Source organism: Populus trichocarpa, chromosome 16 (assembly GCF_000002775.5).
Source record: "Populus trichocarpa isolate Nisqually-1 chromosome 16, P.trichocarpa_v4.1, whole genome shotgun sequence".
NCBI lineage: Eukaryota > Viridiplantae > Streptophyta > Magnoliopsida > Malpighiales > Salicaceae > Populus > Populus trichocarpa.
This window is the reverse complement of record NC_037300.2, coordinates 14,332,220-14,360,011: the sequence shown is the minus strand read 5'-3', so window position 1 is coordinate 14,360,011 and position 27,792 is coordinate 14,332,220. Positions and strand designations below refer to the sequence as shown.

Here is a 27,792-nt window from a genome sequence, read left to right as displayed (position 1 = left end):
CTAGGTCAGCCAGAATCAACTAAATTTATTTTTATTTTATCTTGACCCTATTTTATTTTTTTTAAATAAAAAAATTTATTTTTAACGTAAAAAATGATCCAGAAATTAATCTTCAATTTAACTAGGCTAGCTCAGGTTTTATAATAGTTTAGTTGATTTAAATGGTAAAATAAATAAATAATATTTTTCAATGAAAGTAGACGTGATGGAAGATTCATTTTTCAGTAACAAAAAGCATGAACTAGTTTTTCGCAATTAACTCTATCGACTGCGAAATGGGTCAACTCTCATGCAATAACCGCTAGTATTTCTCCACTTTATACAGGCATGTCTCTGTGTTGCATAAGATAGGGCATCAAACCCACTTTACACCTAACTAAACTCCAGATTGTCGATTTGTTTGATGTTAGCGAGGGTTGATGGTGGGAACAACACCACTGCTAAGATCACTTCCCAGAAGACAGGAACTTTCGTATAGATATTGGCTCGAGTAAAATGAAGATGATGATGCTGACTTGCCGGAATATGTGGGAGTGGATTTGCCAGAATATGTGGAAGTGGATTCTGCATAGATGGCATCAGCTTCTGGCATCATTTTGAGTATGGTTTCCAGTTCCCTGACCACATCCTGCATTGACGGCCGCTTTTCTTGCTTGTCATGGCAACAGCTGAGTGCCAACGCCACAAATCTCTCCACACATTCAGATGGATAAGCACCCATTCTGTTGTCTATGATAGAGAACATAATGCCAGACTGATGAGCCATGTTAACCTGAAACCGGAGTACATAATATCGGTATTAGCTTCGATGTTTCTCAATTCCCAGGTTCTTAGCCTTTCTTGCTGTTGCATCATAAATGAGAAGTTATTCTATCAAAATAAGCTATAGTTGAAAAGTTCAAGTAAAGCTGGACATGGTTGTGACTGATATGTATATAAGAAGAGAACTCAAGGCCTCTGAATTAAGAGCTCATTGAAGTACCTCGCGAACAATGTTTTTGCCATGTGATATGGGGTGCATACCAGTCAGGAGCTCCAGAAACACAATCCCAAGGCTATACACATCACTCTTGTCTGTCAACTTATGGGTCAAAAAGTATTCTGGATCGAGGTATCCCTGCACATACGGTGACAATCAAGAGAGTTATTCAAACGAGGTCAATGATGCTCCATAGCATCTAGTGATGGTAGACAAGTTACATCCAAGGATTTGGAGGGGATTCCAACATCTGCGCAACTCAGTTTTATCCAATCCACAGGACTTAAACAAGTTACGAAGCTTAAGATTTCTGAGGCCATCTAGACATGGCAAAAACTTTGCCAACCAGGTGGTTAAATATTGGGACCGGAAATTACATTCCTTACTCGAAGTTGTCAATCCACAATTAATCATGCTAACATGAATTTTCAGTAAAGATATCTTCAGGGCATACCAGAAAGGTTTTTGATATCTTCTAGTTATTCCTTTGTTAATTTCTTCACCTTCTTTAAAAGTACTTCTCTTGGCATATAGATTAGAGAATAAGATAAAATTTTGAAAGTGAAACATCAGGATTAGAGACCTCGCAGAATTCACATTTTTCTCATCCATAACACCTTGCATCCTCTTCCCGTGTTCAATAAGTTAAAAAGAGAAAGTGGGCATATAATGGAGTCAAACTTACTGGAGTTCCCCTCACTACTGTTGATACATGATTAGGCAGATTCCCTTCATCATCCAAGACAGGAGCGAGACGTGAGAGTCCAAAGTCAGCAACTTTAGCAGTGAGCTTAGAGTCTAATAGTATGTTAGTGGCCTTGATATCCCGGTGGAATACCGGAGGCTGTGCTTCAGTATGGAGGTAAAGGATACCCTTAGCTGAACCCAGCGCGATGCTTAACCTTGTACCAAAGTTCAATGTTCCCTTGGCCTTATCTGCATTAACACAGTGACCATCAACTTTGAGCGTTCAAGATATCATGTCTTAAACCAAAGAGTAACAGACAGTGTATTGATAACATCCTAAAACATGGAGCTGGAAAAGAATGATACTGGAAACTATTTCATGTGCTACACAGGATTTTTTAAGTTTACACTCCATTGGTGAAATATGACAGTGCATCGTTAGTCCTTCAAAACAGGCAGACAACACAATTAGCTCAACTACAAACCTATGACTCAAAATCAGCGATTAGAGGTAGATCATATGTATGATCTAAAAGTTTGTAAGACTATTGTACACATTCTGTACAGAATAATATGGAGACATTGAATAGATTAAAGAGCCATCAAATCAGAAATTTTCCATACCGGAAAGCCAGTCCCGCAAGGTACCATTTGGCATGAACTCGTACACCAGCATCTGTGCAAGAACCAAGAACAACCAGGTGGATTTTTACACATAATCAAGTCAAGTTTCCCAATTTTGATGCTAAAAGAAAATCAGATCACTTCACATTCTTGGACAAGGATTAGCATAATCGAATTCTAGAAGATCGTGGGGTCAAAACTCAGTTCATATGCTACAGCAAGGCATGGCTAAGAAAAGGAAGCACATCCAATTGCTAGACTAGGACCATAACCCATCTAACTTATAGCATCTCTATCCTGATGTTTTGTCTGACCAATGTGGACTCTTCGCAGATGGTAATGCTGTTGGTCTGTGCAAAATAAACAAGGGACAGAAAAGGAGATCTTGCCTATTTTTAAATTTCTCATTGAAATATGCTAAAAATAAAAATGTCATCTTGAAAGTATTACTCGGGAAGAATGAAATGGCCAGAGCCAATAGGTCCCTTCCAAGAATCTCTGCTACTTTCTTCTTTTAAGGATTTATCAGAAAACACTTGCAAAGTTGCAAACCAGGATGATCTAAAATAAGATTTAATTTCAGCACCGTAATATTTACCTGCTCCTCTTTTTCTTCACAATATCCAACCAGTGAAACTAGATTTCTGTGATGCAACCTTGACAACAATTTAATCTCAGTCAGAAATTCTTTTTGGCCTTGTAATGATCCTTCTTCAGTACGCTTTATGGCCACAATTGAGTTGCCAGAAAGAACACCTCTATAAACCTTTCCATAGCCTCCTCTACCAACTTGAGTTGAGCAGTTAAAGTTATCAGTAGCCAGGGCCATTTCTTTAAATGTGAAGCCTTTCACACCATCGATTTTTATCGATGCCTTCGATGCTGTAAACCACAAAAATAATCCCATGATACCTTTTCCAGGGATAGCCACATATACTATTATTAATTGAAAACAATTCTAGCAGTCACATTAAGAAACTTACATGAATGTCTTCTCGACAAATTTCTATGCTTTCTAGCATATCTTCTAGCAATAAGAAGTGTGACAACTGCAGATACTGCAACGGTACAGGCAATAGCACCTAATATAACGGCTACCCAAATTCCTATGCTAATATTCTTCCCTTTTGTGTCGAAATGTACTGTTGGCAAAAGAAAAGCGTATTATTATATAGCCACCCATTAGAAACAAATATATTGATATGAAGCAAACTAATGCTATTAATCCAGCACATAAATTCCAAAGCGAAAAGACACACAGACCATATTGCCAAGGCATAGCCTTGCCTGCAGTCCAGATCAAAGAGTTCACATATATGGATATTGTATATGAGAGAAGACTATGCATCTACCAATGGATGGGAACCATAGTTGGGCATATAGCTGCAGTGGAACTTCACTTCAGAAACTTTACAATTTTGAATTGCAAAAGTGTCAAATTTGGATAGGTTGGCCCTTAAATCATTGAGCTTTCATGCACAAGTTTCAAGCAACAATATAAAAGTCATCAAAGTAATTTGAACAAAATGGAATTATCAACGGGAAAACAACTCTACTTCGCAAAAGATGTGAAAGATTCTGAGATGCTGTGACATGCAACTTCAAATATAACTAAAAAGTTTCAGGCTGAAGACATTCTAATTCACTTGTAAAAAAAGACATGCTTATTTTGCAAAGAAAGTAATATGAAAAGAAGCCAATTATGTTTCTGGTACTTGTAGTTATTTGAGGAAAGCAATAAATCAAGCTCTCTAACTTGTTTCTGTGATCTCAAATACCAATTCTTGGAGCACAAACAATGCAAATACCGATGTTTGGCAGACATACAGTGCACATAATCTGATCGGCATCATCTTCTGAAGAATTAACAAAGTTAACTTCAGTCTAAAAGGAAGTAGGAATTTGGAACACATACTCGCTGCATAAGGTCCCACTAGAGTGAAGTTGAGAAGTTCATATGGTCCGAATAAGTCATCACCAGGAAAGTGCCACGATGTAAATGCACCTCTTATTCGTCCAACCTCGGATACATTAAATGTGTTTGAGTGCACATTATTAGCTGGAGGAAATATCTTCAGATGCATTCTTAAACGAGGGCCTTCTTCCCAGAAATAGGAATCGATTGACAATTGATATGGATTCAGTTTAAGAGCACTAGTCACATGTAACTCGAATGGAAAAGCATATGGATCAAAATAAGAGAAACTAGGGCTCTTAAGTCTGTATCCAATCCTAAGAGGGGAGGCACAAAAGCATGGTAGAGGTGAAGCTGGGACATATTCAAAGAAATTATCTACTGGGCATGCTTGAACAGGACATGTCATCGTAGAATTCATTGACCTCTCAGTAGTCCTATCTCCTCCAGCTTCAAATCCACAGAACTGGATTATGTTGGCTATGTTTGCATTTTCACAAATAGGATTGCCTCGAAGCCTAAACAAAAACTGCTAAAATGATCAGAATCTGACTGTGAGATATAAAATTAAAAGAACAAAAAAAAAGGAGTATTTCTCAATGCCATCATGTTGGTATTTTGAGTAATTTATATTCTCTGATGTATCTCCTAATCCTCATAGCTAGCAACATTGGTAAATCAATCTGCAGGCCTATACTGGACCCTTGATTTTCTATATGAAGCTTTCTATCCAAAACCTGTGTGCATGGAGAGGGATGCTTCATCCTTGATTTCACAGATCTTAAACACAAGCTGGATCATCAAATAGCAAGGTGGAGATTGAAGATGCATATCCATCTAATAGACAAATTTAATTAAATCCATGTATTTGACAAATTCCTCCAATTCTCTTACTATTTCTTCCAATGGACGATAAGGCTACAACATATTTCTACTTCGCACATCTAATTGTCTACCAGAGATCAGGTGCAAGTGTTTACGAAGCAGATCATAAAAAGGTGGGTGCGCACTACTTTATAAAAATATTACCTTAAGGTGACATTGTCCGGCGGATTCAACGCCCCCGAAATGCTTGAGAGTGAATTGTTCCTGAGATCACTGCATTTGCGGGGTGCACAGAACAATTAGTTAGTATTATTCTGATACTCTACGGTTTGCAGAGAGTCTTGTATACTAATTTTAATGCTGAAAATTAATGGTTTTAATTGCATTTATTTTTGAATTCTTACATTGTAAAACAAGCACTTTTAGTGGAGGTCATGTTCTGCCAAATGTTAGCTGGCACAGACCCATTCAACTGATTATTTTCAAGTGACCTGCAGTATACAATCATTTAGAACATCATATTTAGCGTGCATAGCCTGCAAATAAGAGCATCTAATTTGAGACATTCATAGCAACATGTAGAACATCATTAAGATGCTTTTAAGATCTTTTCAAGAGCTAAGGAATAAGTGGATAGAAGCTCACAGTCTTTGAAGAAAAGAAAGATCTGAGAAACTTCCTGGTATAGATCCACTAAGATGGTTCTCTGACAAATCGCTGCAGTTGACAAGAATAAATTTCAAACACAGAAAGACCTTCATCACAAACTTGTTAATTCATCCAGTGGTTGTAAAGTAGATTAAATTCCACTTGTAACATGGTTTTACGAACACTGAATATCACAACTGCAAACCTATACAGCCTATAATTTGCCAGTTCTTTTTCTCCTTTTCATCGTGGTTTTACTTACATAGTTCTCATAGTATCAGAAAGTTTGGGTGGTAGAGATCCTCTAAGGTTGTTCTTGCTCAGATCCCTGCAAGCCAAATTAGATATGCAGGTACCATAAGTGCATGTAATGGAAAAATAGATATGAAATTCAAGTTCAGTGGCATTGATGGAATGAGAATACTAACAAATGCAGAAAGAACTTACAAATAGTATAGGTTTGGTATGCTGCTAAGATCAGGTATAGAACCTTGCAAGCTACAATTTCTGAGACTTCTACCTTGTCAAAGAGGATTAAAAACAAAGAGAAAAGGTCATCATCGACACTTCTTTTTGTGTATTTTTATGCAGAACAAGTTTGTCATTTGATTCGTGTTTATATAAACACAAAAGAAAAGCCCTTGAGCATGTCCTATAAGTGAAACACAAGTTGATGAATATGAAAATAAATAAATTTTTTAAACCAGCTATCCAGGAGCAAATCTACGCAATCAGAATTCATGTCAAAGACTCCATACAGTCCAAACAGTGTGAAGATTCCTCCTCTGAATGCAAAATAGCTTTGAAGCCTGACATGTTTTATTTAGACTTACAATTTTACTAATCTGGAAAGGCTGCCATAAGTAGCTGGAATTCCAGATCCGTTAAAGTTGTTGTTGTCAAGTTGACTGCAAGGAGGACAGCAAACGAACTGTCAACAAAATTTACTTTAAGTAACATATGAACAGACACAGACAAACACACAAGCACACGAACATGCATCGTGCCTCATCTCATTTAAGCACCCTGCAGCTTTACTGAATTCTTACTACAATCAATACCACTACTAATAAGCAAATCTAATAGAATGCATGTACATAAAAGAAAAAATCACACAATAACAGAAATGATTGAATGTGATAATGATTCAAGTAACATTCTAGACAACGTGATAGAAGCACGTACATTATCCGCATCTCTGGGAACTTTGATAATTCTGGTGGAAGATACCCAGATAAGTTATTATTATCCAAAAGCCTGCAGAGATTGTTTCACATGTTCTCAATCAAGGGAAAATTTTCACATGGATCATAAAAATAAGTAGACATTAGAACAAAAAAGAAACCATTGTAGTAAAACTCACAAGTGAACAAGAGTTGATAGTTTGGAAAGCTCGGGTGGAATTTGACCACTGATTGAGTTGTTGTTCAAGTGGCTGCAAGTATCACATGCCAGTCAACGATATGTGCGGACAAAAGCTAATCTCTTCGCAACTCAAAGAAGGATTTAGCTTGAAGATACACTTACAAATGTCTAATACTGCTCATGTTAGCAAATGATTTTGGTATTCGTCCTGAAATATTGTTCTGATCCACTTGGAGTCTAATTAATTTCGATAAATAGCCAAGCTCATCAGGTAACGATCCTGATAATTTGTTTCCATTCAACAGCCTGCATAAATAATAATACATTACAGGAGGTTAAACTAATTCCAAGCATAAACCAGTGTAGATTCATTTTTAAGACATCCATTTCTATAACCATGACAGAAGAAGGACAACAACCCACTGAAAAAATGAAATAACATGAAACCAACTTACAGGAGTTTCAAAGATGAAAGATTTCCTATCTCTCTTGGTATGCTGCCAGTCAATTCATTCCACATGAAATCCCTTGTAATCACAACAGAAAGGGGACTTAGAATCACCAGAAGCGGATTAGCAAGACATGTTCAGATACTCAAAAGTAAATTCTCCAGAAATATGGTTACTAGATATTGCAACTCACAATATTGCCAGTTGAGAAAGTTGGCCTAGCTCAGGTGCTAAATTTCCAGAAAGATTCAAATTAAGAAGCTGACTGCATCAAAATTGACAAATGGTAAGTGTTTCATAGCCAGAGTTATGATTGTATCACTCATTACATTCTGTACATAAAGAAATCCTCTGACTTTATTCATCAAAACACGAAGGGTAAAAAAGAACAACAATAAGAAAATGTATAGAACATACAGTTCTCGGACATGCAAGTATCCATCAGTCCCAGTTGCATCATAACAAAAAACACCAGTCCAATTGGATGTACATGGATCTCCCTTATTCCAATTACTGAGTTGCTTCATAGGATCAATCAAATTGTTCTTGACTGCTAGCAATGCATTGACTGCAAAAATGCACAATATTGATAACATTAGAGCAGAGCAGTAAGCAACCAACACTGCCTAGCTTTACCAAGAATTTTGGGCATCACAATAGCATATTAAAAGAGGAGGTGCAATTTTTTTCTTGAAAACAACTTGCCTAATTTTCCTTGTCTAGTTTTGTTTTCTTATTCTCCAAATAGACAACTTAATTATATAGTTTAAGCACACATATTTCTACCCATTTTAGAAGCCTCAAAGAACACGTATCGCAGGATCATTTTGTCAACGCAATCATGATAACATTCATGTAAAAGTCAAGTTGAGAATTTGCGGGGGGAAAAAAGATAAAATTCACCTTCTGAGGGATTTGTAACTTGAGCAACTGTAAGGAGCAGCAAGTAACAATATGACAGGAGAAAAACACACCCCCAAGTTCTGAGCTGCAACATCTTCATGCCCTAAGTAAGAACCAAACAAAACAACTAAACATTTTGCATATTCATTTCCAGCAATCCCTTCAAACTCAAAAGAAAATAAGCAACAAGATACAATCTTTTCACCCAAAAAAAGCATATCAGGGAAAGGGGAAAAAAGTCCAAACCAAGCTTGCAGATTTAATGTCCCCAAAATATCCAGCTTACCAAACAAGGAAGATAGTCAAACCCCATAATTCCGGTAACTAACAATGAAACAGGCGCCCAGCAGTAAAAGTCTAAAAAATCCACAATTTTCAACGAAAACAAAAGGAAAGGAAGATAAAAGAAGATGCTTACTGGAAACGAGTCAAATCTGACCAAACTACAGAGGGATTGCTTTTAACATCCAAACTATACGATAAGCTATGAATCCTTGAGACCACAGAACCAAAAGTTGTAGACTTCTGCAACAGAAGCAAGTAAAGCTTGGTGGGCAGGAATAAAAATATAGCGGAAGTCTTGTTGATGGGGGCACGAATGATAATAAATGGAATCTAGTTTGAGCAATAGAAAACGATATATATGTGAGATGGCATTGTCGTCATGGTTGCTCCATCCATTCTAGCAGCCAGGCAAGAATACAAGAGAGAAAGTCTAAAGATATTCATTTTTTTTTACTAATTACTCTGTTTCTCTCAATTATTACCAAGAACTATATTTGGATGAAATGCAAAACAGTGACAACGTGTAACTTCAACACAGTTTGCACTTCACGTTACCATGTTCTTTAATGATAACCAGTGGACTGTTTGTTGTCTTGTTATCAACAATTTCAAGAAAAATTACTCTTGTTGAAGAAACAAATCACATGCAATAAATTTGAAGTGCAAAAAAAATAATAAAAATCTTGTTATTATTATTATTTGCAATTTGTTATGCATACCTTCTCAAACTTTAGTGGAAGTAGATATGAATAAAACATGGTGGGGGGCTTCGCCAGCGACAGTCGTGGACTTTTCTAGGCATTCCTACCTACCTTTAAGATCTTGGAAAAAGAGAAAGGCCTCAAAGTAGAGGGTTAGTTGTGTATTTGGTATTTGTATTCTTTTTACTCTCACAATTTGGTCACCGCATGCCTTTTTTTTCTCAATATTATCCTTGCAAGTCATCTAAAAAAGAGATCGAGAAAGAAGATATTCTCAAGAGTTTATTTAATAAATTATTAACTGAAAATAGAATTTTTTTTTAATAATCAATGACTAACAAAGCTTGAAGTATAAACCTACAAGGACTAATTTAAGGAAAAAAATTCATACAGAGGTCATTAAATGACGACGTGGAAGAATCGTAATAAGAAAAAAAACAAATACATGGACTACATTAGAAGAAAATGAAAAATACAGGGACCAAACATGGCATTAAATCTCCCCCGACACGCTTTTCGAACATGGTAACGTGGTGGAACTTCTACTTTCAGACGCCGCAGGAAAAACCGAAAGAGTAATAGTTGTTCTTTGCACGTGCCGCGATAGTCAAACTTTCAATTTCCGTTTTTTTGAAGAAAATACAAAAAGTCAACTTTCTTCAATATTAAATAATAGTGAAGGTGATAATATTCCCACCACAATTATTGCTTGCTTCTGAAATTGATTGATTAATCGATCAAGGTTATATATATTAGAGTTGGAGTTTGGTAGTATAGGTTGTACCATACTTTTAATTTTTTTTTTAAGTTTTAAATTAATATTTTTAATATTTTTTTATTGATTTTTACCTAAACCCACATTTTGATGTTTTGGAGGCAAGCCCAAACGATATCAGAGGCCTACAAGAAACAGAAGCTCTTTCTTACACGCATAGGTCCAATCCAATGAGTGTTGCCAAGAAAGAAACGGAGGCTATGGTTAGACTGATACTGAGTTGTATCGAGCTCTTTTCTGTCAGTACACTTCGCAGATCAGTGGAGCTATGATTTTGCTGGCAATGTACAAAAAGAGGGAGTGGCGCACAACCCTCCTATTGTCTGCTTGCATCAAATTTGGAGCTAATGAAGCACTTTGCAAATTCATCAAGAGAACATAGATTATACACGCTAACAAATGAAACAAGCAATGATGGGCTGCTGCTGCTGCAGACTATAAAAAAACACAGATAGTGGTGTAGCTATGATCTCTTAAGCATTGTTGATGGCTCCACCCCCCGTCCTCCTCAGTTTATTGTTGATGATACTGGGAAGACTACGTCTGATCTCAGCCATGCCTATCTGTTATGGCAGAAAAAAGGATCAATTTATCCTCAGTATGGACAAATGCCACATTATCTGAGAAAGTTTTGTCCACTATTTATGGACTAACTTCTTCTCGCCAATTATGGACCGCCTTGGCTAATCGCTTTGCACCTCCCTCTCCCTCCCGCATCTCCCATCTCAAAAGACTCTTCTACAGACCTCGACAGCCCTGCCAAATTTATGGCAAAACAAATCACCAAGCACTCGACTGCTATAACAGGATGCATTTTTCTTACCAAGGGCGTCATCCTCCATCTCAACTTGCAGCATTAACAGCCCAATCAAATGTCCACATCACAGATGATCTTGACCACTTATCTCTGTAACAACAGCCATATCAAGGTGCAGACACAGTTACTGTGGGTAATGGATGAGGTTTGCGCATCACCCACATTGGTTCTTCTTTATTTTCCTCTCCCACCTCTAATTTTTTCCTCACAAATATTCTTAGATGTCCTAATGCTTCATTTAACTTGCTGTCAATCCAAAAGTTTTGTGCTGATAACAATTGCTAAAGTATTCTTACCGCTGCTTGTTTTATTGTTAAGGATCTGCAAACACAGGAGACACTCCTCCAAGGTTCGAGTGAAGCAGGCTGTATCCCATCCATCTGCAACATCTTCGGTCCACTAAGGCATCCCCGACGCCTAATCAACATCTTCCTCCCCTTTTCACCGTACTACTAGGAGTCAAGGCACCAATCCAAGTTTGGCACTCAAGATTAGGCCATCCCTTTGAGTCTGTCCTTCAACAACTTGTTCTTCAGTCTGTCTTGCTTATGGTTCGTCTAGACTTCATAAACTCTGTGAATCTTGTCAAATGGCCAAGAGTCACAAAATCCACAACTGGATATGCCATCTATCTTGGACCCTGCCTCATTTCATAGGAAGCTAAGAAGCAACCTGTCGTGGCCAAGTCGAGTGCTGAGGCTGGATACCACTCTATGACACTCACTGTAGCTGAACTTTAGGTTCCACTCACCTCAGCTCCTTGTCTCTGGGTTGAAAACATTGGAGCTCTAGCTTTATCCTTAAATCCTGTGTTTGTTTCATGCTAGGACAAAATACATCGAAGTCGATTATCACTTCATACGTGAGAAGATTCTGAACAAAGATTTACAAGCTCATTATATTTCAACTTATGATCAACCATCAGACATCTTCACCAAGGGCCTTTCTTCTTCACGATTCTTCCTACATCGAGACAAGTTGATGCTTCGATCTCTCCCCATCAACTCTCGGGGGGGTGTTAGACAAGATATATACAAGCCCTAGGAAAAATAGAAATTATAGGAATGACATATTACTTTTCTTATCCAGTTGTTTGTTCAATATCTGATAACTAGTTTGTTCAATCTGATAACTAGAATCTTTGTATTTTACAGCTCTTATCTTATCTGTAAATACAAACATGTAAATATCCTTATAAATACATGAATATTCCTTGCTGGAGTACTGAACCAGCCTTCATAATTCCTTTAACTCTATGAACATGATGCTTTCTGCCTCATCAATGGTTCCTTCATCCACTTCCCTGTAAACTTCATGCACAATTTGAGGGGGAGAGAAATGAGTACAAAGGTCATCTAATTTTGATATCAACGAGGCGGTATGAATGGAATGACACCACTGCTAAGATCACTTCCCAAGTGACTGGACGAGTTGGATATATCCCTGTTTGTGCAGAATGAAGATGAAGATGCTGACGTGCCAGAAAATGTGGGTGTGGTCTTCCTGGAATAAGCAGAAGCAGAATCTATTTCAGTAGTTTCTGTTTCTGGCAAGATTCTGAGAATGATTTCAAGTTCCCTGACCACTTCCAGCATTGATGGCCGCTTGTCTTGCTTATCATGGCAACACCTGAGTGCCAAAGCTACAAATCTCTCGATGCATTTAGATGGATAGGAACCCATTCTTCTGTCTATGATCGAGAACATCTTATCTGACTCACAAGCAATATTTACCTGAAACCAATTTTATTTTTTTTATCCTTGTGTTAAATAAAAAGTTATTTGATCAATATTTGAATGCAGTGTGAGTAGAAGAGAACTCAAGGTCTCCGAAAGATCAATGTGTATCACATACAATACCTCACGGACTATGTTTTTTCCACGATATATTGGCTGCATTCCTGTCAAGAGCTCCAGAAATACAACTCCAAGGCTGTAGACATCACTCTTGTCTGTCAACTTGCGGGTCAAAAAATATTCTGGATCAAGGTATCCCTGCATATTCAATAACAAAATCCAAGAGTTTTAGTACTAAAATGATACAGGCCATTACAGGTAAATGCCCTATAATGATGGCAGAACAGAAAAGTCCAAAACAATCAGAAGAGACTCCAAATCGGAAATTGATTTGCTGCAATCTGTACTGTCTAAGTTTTAATTCTTTGGGTTCTTTGGAATACATCTTGCAAACTATTTGAAAGGAATTTAAAGCATTATGATCAGAAAACCATTCAGCAAACAAATATGATCTTTTTTGACAGAAATTCCATATTCACCATGTAACAAAGCATCCTTGCTACACAGTTCTTTTCGTAATGGAGTCAAACTTACTGGAGTTCCCTTCACCACTGTAGATACATGATTAGGCTGATATCCATCATCATCCATGACAGGAGCCAGAAGTGAGAGTCCAAAGTCGGCAACCTTAGCAGTAAGCTTAGAGTCCAAAAGTATGTTGCTAGCCTTAATATCTCGGTGGAATACTGGAGGGTCTGCTTCGGTATGTAGGTAAAGGATTCCCTTTGCTGAACCCAAAGCAATGCTTAACCTTGTTCCAAAGCTGAACTTCTCCTTGTCTTTAGCCACATGCAACAGCAGCTATCAATTTTGAGACTCCCAACACTTTAAAAGGTTACTGTTCTAAATAAAAGATAATGTGTAGATAGTAAGTGGGGAATTACAATAGTCTATGGTGTTGAAAATGAAGTAGAGAATTGTCTAGATCTAATACTGTAACATTATTTCCATCCGATTTTAGCCCTCTGTAACAGTTAAACCACACCTTTAGCCAACTCTGAACCTATATTCATTCCAGCATTTAACGACATGTGAGTGATTATAAGACCTAAAGGTTTTTAAGAATATTATAATCACTCTAGGAGAGTATCATGGAGATATGAAGTAGATAACAGATAAGAAGATTTAGCAGATTTTTATACCAGACAGCCAGTCCCTCAATGTACCATTGGGCATGAACTCGTATACTAGCATCTGTGCATAGACAAAGAACAAAAGCAGGCTGATTCAACAAGTAACCAATCAAACTTTGCAAATAAAGATGCAAAAACATATCAAATCCATTTAATTTCTTAGAAAAAGGATTTACAAAGCCACTCTGTAAGATGGCCGAACAAAACCCGATTGGTGCGCAATAAGCAGAATGAAATGAAGAACTTAGTTGAGAAAGAAAGCCTCTTAGATATTCGAAACAAATTAATGAAATTTAATCCCAATCTCAATTCACATTCTGAATGAGCTGATGATATTTCCCTGGAGAAATTCGATGGCAAGAACCTAAGCCATGCTAAATAAAAGCAACAGGTCCTTTCCAGGAACCTACTGTGCTTTCAGGATGCTTATGCATACCTGCATTTCTGAACAAACAAGTTCCTACGCCCCCGCCCCCTTGCCAGGGACACCGCGTATATTCCCTTCTCATTTGATTTTCCAGAACAAATGGGATTGAAAAAAGTACATGCCAGCAAAAATTATATAAAATGACATCCACCACCTAAAAATATTACCTGCTCCCCTCTTTCAACACAATATCCAGTCAACGAAACTAGATTTCGGTGATGTAACCTTGACAACAACTTGATCTCCGTCAAAAATTCCTTTTCGCCTTGTAAGGATCCTTCTTCGGCTCGCTTTATAGCTACTACTGTTTTGTCTGGTAAAACACCTCTATAAACCTTTCCATAACCTCCTTGACCAATTTGTGTCGAGCTGTTGAAGTTATCGGTAGCCAAGACTATTTCTTTGAAAGTGAAGCTCTCCACTCCATCAATTTTCATCTGTACTGTTAAGGCTGCAAATAAACAAAATAGTCTCATGTACCTTCTTCAGGTACAACCAAATATGATATTATTAGAAGAAACAAATACTTATTAGTCACAATGACAGACTTACATAAATCTTTTCTTGGAAGCCTCTGACTGTATCTGGTATTTCTTACAATAATCAAAACTGTGATTGCTGAAATTATTACAACAGCACAGGCAATAGCAGCTAGTATTATGGCTACCCAAACACCCTTACTGATACCTTCTTTATGGGACTCATCATTCACTGTTGGAGAAAAAAATAATGGGGCATACAGTACACACCCATCAGTGAATTAGAGAATGCTAAACCTGCAGTCTATGTTCAAGAGATTCATAGACATGATGAACTGTAATTCAGAAAATGTTGTATATCACCATGAACATCCATACCATTATGAAAGTATTGAGAGAAAAAACATTTTCACTCTATAAAGATCTTAAGAGCTATTTAATACAACTGAACTCATCCTTCCAGGATTGTTAGCAGGGGCACTGAATTCCTAGTTAAAATTGTAACTTCAACGCTAACGGAAAATCTTCAGGCTTGGGAGATGCTTATTTTGCAGAATAGGAATGATTGTAAAGCTAAGACATGATGTTTTTGGTAACTTATTTATGTGATCTCAAATACTTGTGCTGTTCTCATAGAAGACACAAAGACTCATGTTAGTTACACATAAGGGCATAAAGGTTAATTCAACATCATTTAGCTAAGGATTTGGAATTTCATTTTAGTCTGAAAGAAGGAGCAACAGTACATACTCTGTGCATAAGGTCCCAGTAGGGTGAAGTTGAGAAGCTCATATGGTCCAAAGAAGTCATTTGGAGGAAATTGCCATGATGCAAATATATCTCTTATTCGTTGAACCTCTGTCGCATTGTACATTGTTGAATTAACATTATTAACTGGAGGAAAGAGCTTCAAATACATCCTTAGACGAGGTCCTTCTTCCCAGAAAAAGGAATCAATGGACAACTGATACGAGCTCATGTTAAGAGAACGCGTTACGTACTTCTCGAATTGATTAACATGTGGTGTGAAATAAGAGAAGCTAGGGCTCTTAAGACGGTATCCAATTCTGAGAGGGGCTGCACAAAAGCATGGCACAGGAGATGATGCAACATATTCAAAGAAGTCATCTGTTGGACATGATTGAACATAACATGAAACTTTTGAATTTGTTAGCCTTTCAGGAGTCTTATCTCCTCCAGCTTCAGGTTCACAGAACTGGATAATGTTTGGTGTGTTAGCTTCATGGCAGATAGGATTGCCTCCAAGCCTGAATAAAAGCACTAAGATAATGAGAATCTAGTTGACGGGTATAAAACCAAAAACATTGTATGCTAAAGTATCGATCTCATTTTCCATGTGTAGTAATTTCATTAACGTTATTGTGGCATTTGAAAATCAGCAGGAGGTTTGTATTTGAATCCTCGCTTTTCTATTTGAGGCTTGTCCAAAGCCTGGATGAGCATGAAGAGAAAATATTGTATCAATTACTCTACGAAAACACTACCTCAGGGTGACATTTTCTGGCAGATTCACTTCTCCTAAAATGCTTGAAAGCGAATTGTTCCTGAGATCACTGCATTTCATATACACAGAAGCAGAAGTTAGCAGTATTTTGCAGTTTGAAGAGTCTTTAATATAAGAGTTCATGCTGAAAGTTACAGATTTCATTTAATTTCTTCTTTAAGTTCTTACAGTGTAAGGCCGGCACTTTTAGCGGACGACATGTTCTGCCACATGTTAGCTGATACATAACCGATCAACAGATTATTTTCGAGAGACCTGTAATATAGGAACATTGAAAATAGGATGTTTAATGGACATGACATCTGAAAGTGATGGATTAGGATGTTTTATATATGTTATTTTTGCTGGAATCCACGTTTAAAAAGCCAAAAAAGAGGGTAATAATCCACGTTTAATCCAATATTATTGGGTTCAACTACGTGCCGAGCTCAAATACACATAGGTCTGGTGAGCTATTAGACACAATATTCTTAAGCTCAGCCACGTGCTAAGTCTAAGTGCATGTCGATTTGATGAGCTGCTAGACCCAATATCCTTGAACTCAGCCACGTGGGTGTGGTGAGCTACCAGACCCAACATTCTTGGACTCGGTATCATGCCAAACCCAAATGGATATAGAACTAACAATCTTTCTAGACCCTATATTGGGCCACAAGACTTTGCTTGTTTATTCTTGTGATCCTTAACATAAAATGTTAAGGTTAAAGATATTCATCTCTCAACACCTCTAGGTATATAAAAGTCTTTTAAGAACTTACAATTTTTCCATCAATATTAATGATGTGTATATCTATCCTTTATTTATGATGTACAATGGATATTTATCTCTAATTTATGATGTGTAAGATATATTTATTCTTTATTGATACCATCAGAAGGAAATTACATTCATGTTTCTTGTCTCTACAAAAGAACAAGACTCACGAGCTATAAACACTCTATGAATCCTTCGAGTTTCAGGTTCACAATCTCCATTATCTACTACATATATATTTTCAGAGCATCTCTCTCTAAAACATCATTACACTTTCTTTCTCAAAAGACACTTACTTAAAGATTTGAGAGTCCCTAAATCTACCGAAGGGGACTTTTGTAGGTACCAGCCATCAGTCACCCTGGCTTACTAAGCACCACCCACCTTGTTTAGGGAGAATAGATCAGATTGCTAGAAATAAGATATTAATCGGTTATCCATAAGCTTCGCTCCTAAGCTACTTGGACTTTTTTGGTACCTTATCATTGGCACCATCTATAGAAAACTAATCAAAAAGCTATCAATCATTCTCCCATAACTGGTTTTTGACATCCCTAATCACTATCAATTATAAACGATCATGATATGTCTAAGATGGAACGTATCATAGATCTTTTATAGCTACTGACACAACTACTCTATCAAAGCATTAACAACTCCTCAATTAAGTTTGACTCCTTATTGAGCACTAGTATACCAATCAAGAGAAGCTCTGTAGGGCAATAACATCACTCAACTAGAGGGATGACGTGCATTCTTATGATCTTGTTGATGATACCAATAAAGCTCCTGTAGCAAGAAAGACTACTTTAATGACCAATAATATTCCAAATCAGCTTGGAAGGCATGATATACTGCGAATAGTCGAAGAGCACTGTTTGTAAAAGAGTTGGAAGGCTAGACAACATTTTTATTGCTCTAAGTTAGAACATGATTTCTCGTATTTACCCGAGGACTTGGTGAGACAAACAAATTTAAGCTACACTTTTTGTCAACTTCATGAATTTCATTGGAACCTAAAAGCTTTCAACAACTACAAAATAAAATGTTGGTTCAAACCATAAAATATGTGAAGTTTCTTTGGCAACTATCAAAGGGAAAGTGAGTCAACTACCTAGAAAACTTCTACCGGAGAAACTCTATTTTCTCCTCACCTATAGAACTGAGGCCATGATCTCAACAAAGAATGGATATCCAAGTCATCGATTGACTAAGAATACTAGTTTTTTATATATGAAATAACTTATTTAAAGTAATGATGTTTTCATTTTTTTTAGGTCATGCCGAAGGACCTCTCATCAACCTTCCAACGATGGGATTAATTTAGTCTCTCTATTGCGATTGCATAATTTACCTTCGAAAGAATTGACTTAGTCTCCCAAGTGTAATTGTACAATTTACCTTGGAAGGAATTGATATGGTTTTTCTAGTGCACTCGTAAAACTTTTCAAGGGTAGGATTGACACAACATCACTCCAGGACAATAGCCCTAAACTTACCAAAAATAGGATTAATTCAGTCTAAGATACATTTTCAGGTTTCTCTTTCTAAAATATTATTTCTCTCTCTCTCTCTCTCTAAAATATCATTTCTCTCTCTCTAAAAAAAATACTTATTTAAGAATCTAAAAATTCTCAAATCTTACCAAAAATGACCTTCTGCAAATACCAGTCACCATCCACCTTAATTGTGGAGAATGGATCAAATTACTAGAATTAAAAAATTAATCGATTATTCAACATATAAGTCTTACTTCTAAGCTACTTGAAGACCTCATCAAAAAGTAAAATCATCTAAAAAGCATCTTGAAAATGATGCTCTGATACTACTGTAAACTACTAATTCCTTAGTACAAAAGAAAGACATGTAGATAGAGTCTCACAGTCTCTGCAGAGAAGGAAGATTTGAGAAACTTCTTGGTATAGATCCATTAAGATGGTTATCTGACAGATCACTGCATCAAACAAGAAAAAGTTTCAACTACAGGAATACCTTAAAGAAAAACTAATTAGGTTATCAACAGGTTTTGAAATTTCAATGAGTTCTCCTTGTAGCATTGTTTTGCAAATACTTCAATCAATAGGAGATCAAATCTCACTGATAGAAATCTGTACAGTCAAGAATTACTAGTTTTATCTCCCTTTTTGAACTGAAAAACCTACCAGTATACTTTGGTTTACTTACATAGTGGTTATGTTATCAGAGAGTGTTGGTGGCAAGGGTCCATTGAGCTCATTCTTGCTTAGATCCCTGCAACAAGAGCCCGATAACATTAACTGAAAGGCAATAGTTGTGTTGTAGTATGAAATTCAGATACCACTTACAGATATAAAAGGTTTTGTATGCTGCTAAGGCCCGGTATGCTTCCTTGTAAGCTGCAATTTCTGAGACTTCTACCTCGTCGAAGAAGATTAGAAAACGAAAGAGTAAAATTATCAGCTAACACAATGGCGAAACATTTGAAGCCTCCCCGACTCCAGAAGTGGAATGTGATTTTGCAAAGAAGAACTTAATAATTCACCATCATTAGTGACTGGATTTAAACATCAGTTTGTCTATTAAAAACTCGAGACAGAGAGTGCTGATTAAGAGCATGCACTTTCCTTCTCTGCATAATTTAAAACTGGGTTTATGAAGGCACAGCTGGTTATATAGAACTTACAATTTTGCTAATTTGGAAAGGTTGCCATAGGTATCTGGAATCCCAGAGCCAATAAATTTGTTGTTGTCAAGCTGACTGCATGATGAGAGGGGGGAACTATCATTGGATTTACTCAATTATATATATAAGCATGTTACTTAAAGCTGCTAAGTTTTTTCCAGGACGGAAACCATCACTGACAAGCAACTATTGATCAAATGCATGTACATCAAAAACTAGGAGCATGCTCTAAGATAAATGACGTTGTATGATGGGTAAATAAAGTAATTAGCTAAATAAAAGTCTATATAATGTGATAAGGGAACATACAGTATGCGCAACTCCGGCAAGTCTGAGAATTCTTGTGGAAGATACCCAGATAAATTATTATTATCCAAAAGCCTGTGAAAAACATATCCTTAAATACCAACCAACAACATTCGGCAGGGATGATCACCAAGAGAATTGTTGAACAACAGAAATGAGAACGAAGTAGCTGCAATATGAACTTACAAGTGACGAAGAGTGGATAATTTGGAAAGCTCGGGTGGGATTTGACCCCTAATCGAGTTGTTGTTCATGTGGCTGCAAAATCACATCCAAGCAGTTAACATGTGTCGGAAAAAGCTAAACTCTTAGGGGAACCTTGCAGAGACATTTAACTTACAGATGTTTCACTGTGCTCAAGTTGGCAAATGATGTTGGTATTGGACCCGAAATATAGTTCATGTCCACTTGTAGTCGATCTAATTTCGATAAATAGCCAAGCTCATCAGGTAAAAAACCTGATAATTTGTTTCCATTCAAGAGCCTGTTTACCAAATGAATCGCACAGGGTTAAACTATCTCGAATCATATGATCAATCTAGCTTCATCTTATGGATTAATGGACACAAATTGTAAAATATGTCGATGCCCTTCAAAACACATTTGACTTCAGCGAATTTTTGCATCAGAGTTTCATAAACACCATCACTAAAACTGAACCTTTTCAGAATAATAAGAACATCTTAATAACCTCTTCTATATATTAAGCATAAAAATTCCTTCCAAGCTACGTTTATCAATTGAACTTAAGAACAGAGGACAACTCAGATAAATAATTTAAGATGATTCTTGCATTATACTTTCTTGCTCACAAGGATATCAAACTTACACAATGAAACCAACTTACAGGAGTTGTAAAGATGAAATGTTTCCTATCTCCTTCGGTATGCTGCCACCCAATTCGTTCCACATGAAATCCCTTGCAACAGGCAGCACAAAGAAATGGCATTAGATCACTAAAAGGACTGACTAGAAATAGTTACATACAGATTGTAGAGCTGTCCAGAAATTAGGTTGTGGCTCACAATATTTTAAGTCGAGAAAGTTGGCCAAGCTCAGGTGTTAAATGTCCAGAAAGATTCATATTCAGCAGTTGCCTGCATCAAAACTGAAAACAATTAAGTAATCGTAGCCAAATTTCTGTAAATTAATGAGGAAACACATCTTGAGAACGTATTAGATTCGTAAAAATAAAGTAAACAACTGAAGCGGAGTACTAGATTTTTCTGCACCATATTACATTTGCTTTGTTCATTGAAATCAGAGGGATAGAGATAAATCAATAACAGCAAAAGTAAAATGCAGAACAAAAGGAACACACAGTTCTCGGACGTGCAAATATCCATCAGTCGCATATGTGTCCAAACAAAAAATGCCAGTCCAGTTGGATGCGCAAGGATCTCCCCTTTTCCAACTACTGAGATGCTTCATAGGATCAACCAAACTTTTCTTGACTGATTTCAATGCAGCAACTGCAAAAAGGCAGGGAATGGAGCACATCAGAGCAGAACAGTAGCAAAACTGGACATCACAAGAACATATTTGACAAAACCATATGATGATGTTTTGCCTAGTGGTACTTCATTCTGAAAAGCAGGGAAGAAGAGGGATTTTTATATTTTGCAAGGAAGTCTCAAAATTGCTACTACGAGAACAAAAAAAGAAAAGAAAAGGTCGAAGACATTAATTGTCATTCGCCGGCAAGAAACTTTCCTCAACTTGCTCTCCTGCTATGTACATCCCATGTTCTCCTCCAGCCAACGACAATTTTAGCATTAGTTTCAAGTAAAACACACTTCAGCCCACTTTACATGCATCATATCTCCTTCAACACATCATGTGGATATTGGAAGAAGAAAAATCAAAGATCCAATTAATTGTAAGAAAAACATCAAGACTTCTGGACAGAAATTAACCTTCTGAGGGATCTGTAATTTGTGCATCTGTTTGGAGCACCAAGTAACAATAGGACAGCACAAAAACACAGCCAAGACTTCTCATCCACGACATCTTGATTTCCTACATAAACCAAACCAGCCACTTTGAGTAAACATTGCATATTGTCAACAATCCCTCCAAATTCCAAAGCATATCCAGCACCAAACAAGCAACAAGAAATACTCATTTCACCTAAATTAGCCTAATCAAATTTCTAAATTTGACATCCTAAGCTAACAAGCTTGTCAATTCAAACCACATAATCCTACTAACTCAAGATGAACCAGGGCACCACTCTTAGGAGCTTACAAACTTTGTAGTAAGCCCAAAGACAAAGTAAGCACTTTCTACAAAAACATACCATTAAAAAGTAAACAGAGAAGCTTACTTGAGACAAGTCAAGTGTATGGTTAAACTCAAATGTGTATATTGTTGAAGACTATGAAAATTATTATAAGATAATATTTTGGAACCCTACGATGTTCCAACCAGGCAGGCATTGTGGTGTGGAAAAATACAAGGAAGACTTGTTCGTGGGGGTAATGATAATAAAAGATTTTGGAACCTTGTGGCATATTGAAAACCGTGTGTGAGATGGCACTTTGTCTTCATTGTTGGCTTCAATTTCATCGGGTTCAGAGAGGAGACAGCAAGTGACTGCGAGAAGACTAAATATCCATTTGTTCGTTGAAAAATATTTTTTTTTGAAAAGTATATTTTAAAAAAATATTTTTTAATATTTGATAGTGTAATGAAAAATAAGTTGGAAAACACTTTCCAGTATTTGATTATGTTATGGAAAATGAGCTGGAAAATAACTTATTAATGTTTTATTTTTTTTTAAGTTTATTAAAATAATGAGGAACAAATCTTACAAATTAAAAAGTTGAATGAGAACGAAATTGAAAAAAAATATAATTTCATAAATTATCTCAGATAAAATAAATAATAATCAAAATAATAGAGATCAAATAAAAAATAAAAAAATTGAAAGATGAAGAAATTAAAATAATAATAATTAACATTTCATAAATTATTTCAAATAAAATAAGTAACAATCAAAAGAATAAGGATCAAATTTGATAGATAAAAAATTTCAATAAAAAAATGATAAGGAAAAAGCAAATAACAATTATAAAAATAAGGACCAAAGTTAATATAAAAATTAAATTTTAAGAGATGAAATAAAAAAATAAATATTCAAAACAAAATATATATAACAATCAAAAGTTTGAGGATCAAATTTGATATAATCAGCAAATAATGACATTTCTAAATTTTTCACAACTTCCGGAAAGTGTTTTCCGCCCAAATTTTTCAGGAAAACACTTTCCTGAAAACCAAGCCAAATTTTTCTTTGACTGGAAAGTGTTTTCCGTTGACCAACTTTCCTAACGGCAAACAAACACATGAAAATTTGAAAAGTGGTTTCCCGGAAACCACTTTCCAGAAAACAAACACGGCCAAAAGGGAAAACACTTTCCTGAAAACCAAGTAAAATTTTTCTTTGATTGGAAAATGTTTTTCGTTGACCGGAAAATGTTTTTCTTTGACCGGAAAATGTTTTCCGTTGACCACTTTTTCTAATGGCAAACAAACACAGGAAAGTTTAGAAAATAATTTCCCGAAAACTATTTTCCGAGAAACAAACATGGCATAAACATCTCACTTCTTTCATTTTCCACTATTTTTCCATCAAAGCACTTTGTCCCACCATTACAGATCATGACAGCAGGTTTTGGCACCTTTTTTTTTTCCAGATAATAGTCGAGATTTTATTAACTTTTGGCTAATAAGAAGATAGCCAAAGAAGTAGAAAAAAAGGCCACGACAGAAAGAAGAAAAAAAGAAGCCATAAAAGGACGGCTGCTGCAATGAAAAAGACAGAACAGAGACCAGACAAAGGAAAATATAGTAAACGTCAGCTGTGAGTTATTCTGCTATTCCAGAATTTGATCCCATCAGAGCTGATCCCTAGACCCATTCCAGTGTACGCTAAAGTGTTTCTATCAATCTTCAACCACAAGGCAAGCACCTTGACTACGCTTAAAAATATTATCAACCTTGTAACACGTCAACACGGTCATTTTCTTAGGCCTATTGAACATTCAAAGTAATAAATAAAATATAAAATACCTTTGAGAAATTTAATTTCTGATAGCAACTTTCTCTTTAAATCAAGAAGAGAGAGATCTTATCTTTTACTTTGTTGAATGTTCTATCTATTTTTTATTGTGATTGGTTGGGCATCATTGTGTGTGAAGATATCTGAGATTCTCCAATGTAGTTGTTTCAGTAAATGGACCAGTGAATACGTTGAGCACTTGTTCTGATCCTTTATTGCTAAATTTTCAACAAAAACAAAATTGGAGAACGCATGCAGTTGGAAGCCAGCTTGAGGAAACTTCTTACGGTGCTCGGAGAATGACTAGTGACATCGCATCCGTTACTCCCTAAGTCGTCCACCTCAAAGAAAGAGACAGACACAACCATGAATAAGAAAAGATGAAACTCTTGACCACTAAAAATGATAAGAATACTCTCTAAGTCTACCTTGAAGAAAGAGACAGACACAACCATGAAAGAAAAGATGAAACTCTTGACCACTAAAAATGATAAGAACATCTAAATTTACTGTTAGTACATTTATGATTGTCAATAAATATGTGTAGAATCAAGTTAAAGCGATGAAACCGATTCAATGTTTTTTCTCCCTTGCAACACTGTTTTACTTGCAGAGTTCTCATAGTATCAGGAAGTTTGGGTGGTAGAGGCCCCCTAAGGTTGCCCTCTCTCAGATCTCTGCAAGCCAAATTATAACATATGCAGGTGACACAAGTGAGACACAAGTTCATGAATATGAAAATAAATTATTTTCTTAAACCATCTATACAGGAGCAATTCTGCACTATCAGAATTCATGTCAAAGACTTCATGATATATATAGTCCAGACAGTGTGAAGATTCCTCCTCTGGACGCAAAAATAGCTTAGAGTATTCAAACCACGGATCGAGGACGGGTTGGGTGGGGGACTGGACATCAAAAGGATTAGAGTTTTTGCACTGAGCTGGAAGTGGTTCGATTCCTTTTCTGATGTTGTTAGGTTTTTTTCCCCTCACCTTTCTCTCACTCTTCTCTCTGGAATCCTCATGCATGTTATATATCACACAAAACACTTGAAAATATTTTTTTAAAAAAGGAAAGAAAAATACTCAAATACAAATTTAAAAAGATTAGGCTATAACTTTAATTGGACGGATCCATAGAGGTGCTGGCAAATGCATTCGACTGAATCCCTTATGACGTCGAACCTATTGCAGGCTCCAATACTAGTGATTAACAGTCATTTTAGGATTGTAATAGCGGTTGTGATTTAAAGTGTTTTTTATTTAAAAATATATTAAAATAATAATTTTTTATTTTTTTAAAATTATTTTTGAGATAAGCACATCAAAACGATCTGAAAATATTAAAAATAAATAACTTTTAAGAAAAAACAAATTCATAATTTAAGAGAACGTAGAATGCAGTTTACACCGCGTTTTTAAAACAAGGCAAAACCCATGAATAATACTAGACGCATCAAACGTGTATTCTAGTAAAAATAATCATAACTTAAGATTTAGTCATTGAATTATATCAAGATTTTAGTTAGGAGGTTTTACAAAGGGAGTCAGCAGCTTGTTATAACTAGTGGAGGCCTAGCAAATTAGGCTAGAAGATGCTGATTTTGTAGTTTAAATTAAATTAATATTGTGTTTTTATTACTTATTTTACTTAGCTTTGGATTCTTTTGGTTATGTCGGTACTCTTACATCTCTCTCTCTCTCTCTCTCTCTATATATATATATATATATATATAAACATAAACAATTGGTGATTATTTTTCTCGTTAGACTAATTAATATATATTGAATTTTAGACATTTCAGAGAACATCATATAATTTAGAGTTGTATCTTTAAGGTTATATAATCCTAGTTTTAATTTGTACACAGTATACGTACGTTGCGTGGGGTTTTACGTACGTACCCTCTTATTTCTATTGCATCTGTTTCTTTCATTTTATCAAAATTAATTGTTGTTATTTTATATATATATATATATATATATATATATATATATATTAAAAGAAATAGCACTACTTAGTATATTCATGAATGATGTATAAAATTATTTTATTTAATTTCTTGATTTATGGAAAGCTACTGCCTGTTGTTGATGGCTAGATTTGATTCCAAATTTCTTGAAACAGTTTCAATAGTCAAAATTAAAATAAACTAAAAGGGGTAGTGATATAATTGTGCAATTTTTACTGTAGTTATAGACTCCTTAGCACTGTGCCTTTTTATTTTTATTTGCACAATGAAATTACTGATGTGCCCTTGGAGGTAAAAAAAAATAAAGCATTGACGGCAGGGGTTTTGACTTTTTCATTTTAGTTACACAGTAAAGTTACCACACTACCCTTGAATTAGGATTGTCTTTGCCTTGGGTCAAGTGGTGTTTTTGTCTTTTTATTTTTGGTTTTTTGTTGTTATTGAGCTTATCCAAGGATAGTTTAGTATTTTTCATAAATAGAATAATATTTAATTTGAAAAAGGTGGTTGCACATGTGTTCCCCTGCGGTCTTTGGAACGCGTGTACAGCGTCGTCCAGCGGCCAAACTCTGGTTTCCATGACGACGTTTTTGTCGCATGTGTGCGGCGTCGCGGCGACCGTCCACCCTCACTCAATGTGTGTGTCTGGAAAATATAGGGAGACAAGGAATTCTTGTCTTTTTGTCAGTGGAAAATAGGAATGAGAGTCGCCACCTAGTATTTTGGTCACTAGGAACCCTAACCAGTCTTAGAGATCAGGTACAGAGACTGGTTGCGTAAAGGAAAGGTACTAGCACCCCAAATACGCCATACCTAAGGTAAGCTGCATTGTTTTATTGTCTGATAAAAAATCTAAGGTCTTATCATGTTGGTCCGTCTATGTTTCAAGAAAAGCCCTCATCAGTGAGGAAGTTCTTATCTCATGAGATAAAACCTAACCGTTCTAATGTCTATAAAAAAAACTATCTTTTTAATATCGGGAATACGTTTTACGTATAAATTCGTAATCCCCTATATTAAAACAAAGCAAAATATTTTTTTTTGGTTTTTTTTTTAAATAATGGCCAAAGTTCTCATGACTTTAATAAACTGGTTATTAAAGCCAAAATGCATGATAAAATATATGTATATTTTTTTTGAAGTTTTCTTTGTTGTATAAAAATGCAATATGATTTTTTTAGGTTTTGAGAGACTTGGCCGTATACACAAAAACATTTTTTTTCTTTTTTTTGACAAAAACTGGGTATTTTTAATGACGTAAAAATACAGTCGATCTTGATCAAAAACAGCATAACTAGTGCGCGAGGAAATTGTAAAAATCCCAAACCATATTTTTGGAAAGTTTTTTTTTTACAAAAAAGAAAAAAACCACCCAAATAATTAGGTAGTTACTGTGCTGCTGCAGAACGTGAGTCACGTTCTGCATGCAAAAATGAAAACAGGAGAGGACATATAAACAAAAGGCAGTGGGGGAAGCCGGTTACCTGGAGTGGCGAGACACAATCGTGGCCGTCAACGGTGGTTGAAGGAGACGTTGGCGGCGGCGGCGGTTTTCCCTCCTTCTCTCCTGTCTCCTCTGTTTCACTTATCAGCCCTCTCCTCTTTTTTTCAATTATCTTCTCTTCTTCTCCTCTGTCTCTTCATGGCTGTCAGCGGCGGTTGGAGATGGCAGTGTCAGCGGCGGTCAGGTGGTGTGCTG

General features: G+C 36.1%; 1 protein-coding gene and 1 long non-coding RNA gene across 13 annotated transcripts; one reads left to right on the top strand and one right to left on the bottom strand.

Annotated features, from left to right (window-relative positions):
• Positions 1–203: 203 nt before the first annotated feature.
• LOC7482614 (probable LRR receptor-like serine/threonine-protein kinase At1g06840) lies at positions 204–22,631 on the bottom strand. 12 transcript variants are annotated; one of them, XM_024587213.2, is made up of 22 exons: positions 8,814–9,252; positions 8,682–8,719; positions 8,396–8,498; positions 7,910–8,060; positions 7,686–7,757; positions 7,499–7,570; positions 7,206–7,349; positions 7,042–7,113; positions 6,864–6,935; positions 6,512–6,586; positions 6,126–6,194; positions 5,941–6,006; positions 5,676–5,747; positions 5,435–5,521; positions 5,235–5,303; positions 4,206–4,723; positions 3,274–3,432; positions 2,889–3,172; positions 2,291–2,342; positions 1,665–1,915; positions 983–1,117; positions 204–772 (listed from the first exon to the last, which is right to left on the bottom strand). In XM_024587213.2, the coding sequence occupies exons 2-22, from the start codon at positions 8,706–8,708 to the stop codon at positions 407–409; spliced, it is 2,916 nt and encodes a 971-aa protein (XP_024442981.2). In that variant the 5' UTR covers positions 8,709–8,719; positions 8,814–9,252; the 3' UTR covers positions 204–406. The 12 variants fall into 12 exon arrangements, with proteins under 12 accessions (XP_024442981.2, XP_052303799.1, XP_052303795.1 ...); XM_052447839.1 differs by lacking the exons at positions 7,910–8,060; positions 8,396–8,498; positions 8,682–8,719; positions 8,814–9,252 and adding exons at positions 21,377–21,527; positions 21,972–22,074; positions 22,559–22,631; XM_052447835.1 differs by lacking the exons at positions 7,910–8,060; positions 8,396–8,498; positions 8,682–8,719; positions 8,814–9,252 and adding exons at positions 21,377–21,527; positions 21,972–22,074; positions 22,382–22,540.
• On the top strand, positions 10,145–12,219 carry LOC127904420 (uncharacterized). Its single transcript, XR_008057589.1, has 2 exons — positions 10,145–11,085; positions 11,292–12,219. It is a non-coding gene; the product is annotated as an uncharacterized LOC127904420 (long non-coding RNA).
• Positions 22,632–27,792: the final 5,161 nt, after the last annotated feature.

What these genes read in the sequence shown, in the direction of transcription:
- LOC7482614 (XM_024587213.2), bottom strand. Translation starts at nt 8,708, where the DNA reads ATGGGGTTTGACTATCTTCCTTGTTTG. An exon ending in TCTGATACTATGAGAACTAT is followed by an intron (nt 5,748 to 5,940) that starts GTAAGTAAAACC and finishes TGTCAACTGCAG; the next exon opens with CGATTTGTCAGAGAACCATC. An exon ending in CTTGCGGGACTGGCTTTCCG is followed by an intron (nt 1,916 to 2,290) that starts GTATGGAAAATT and finishes GTGTTAATGCAG; the next exon opens with ATAAGGCCAAGGGAACATTG.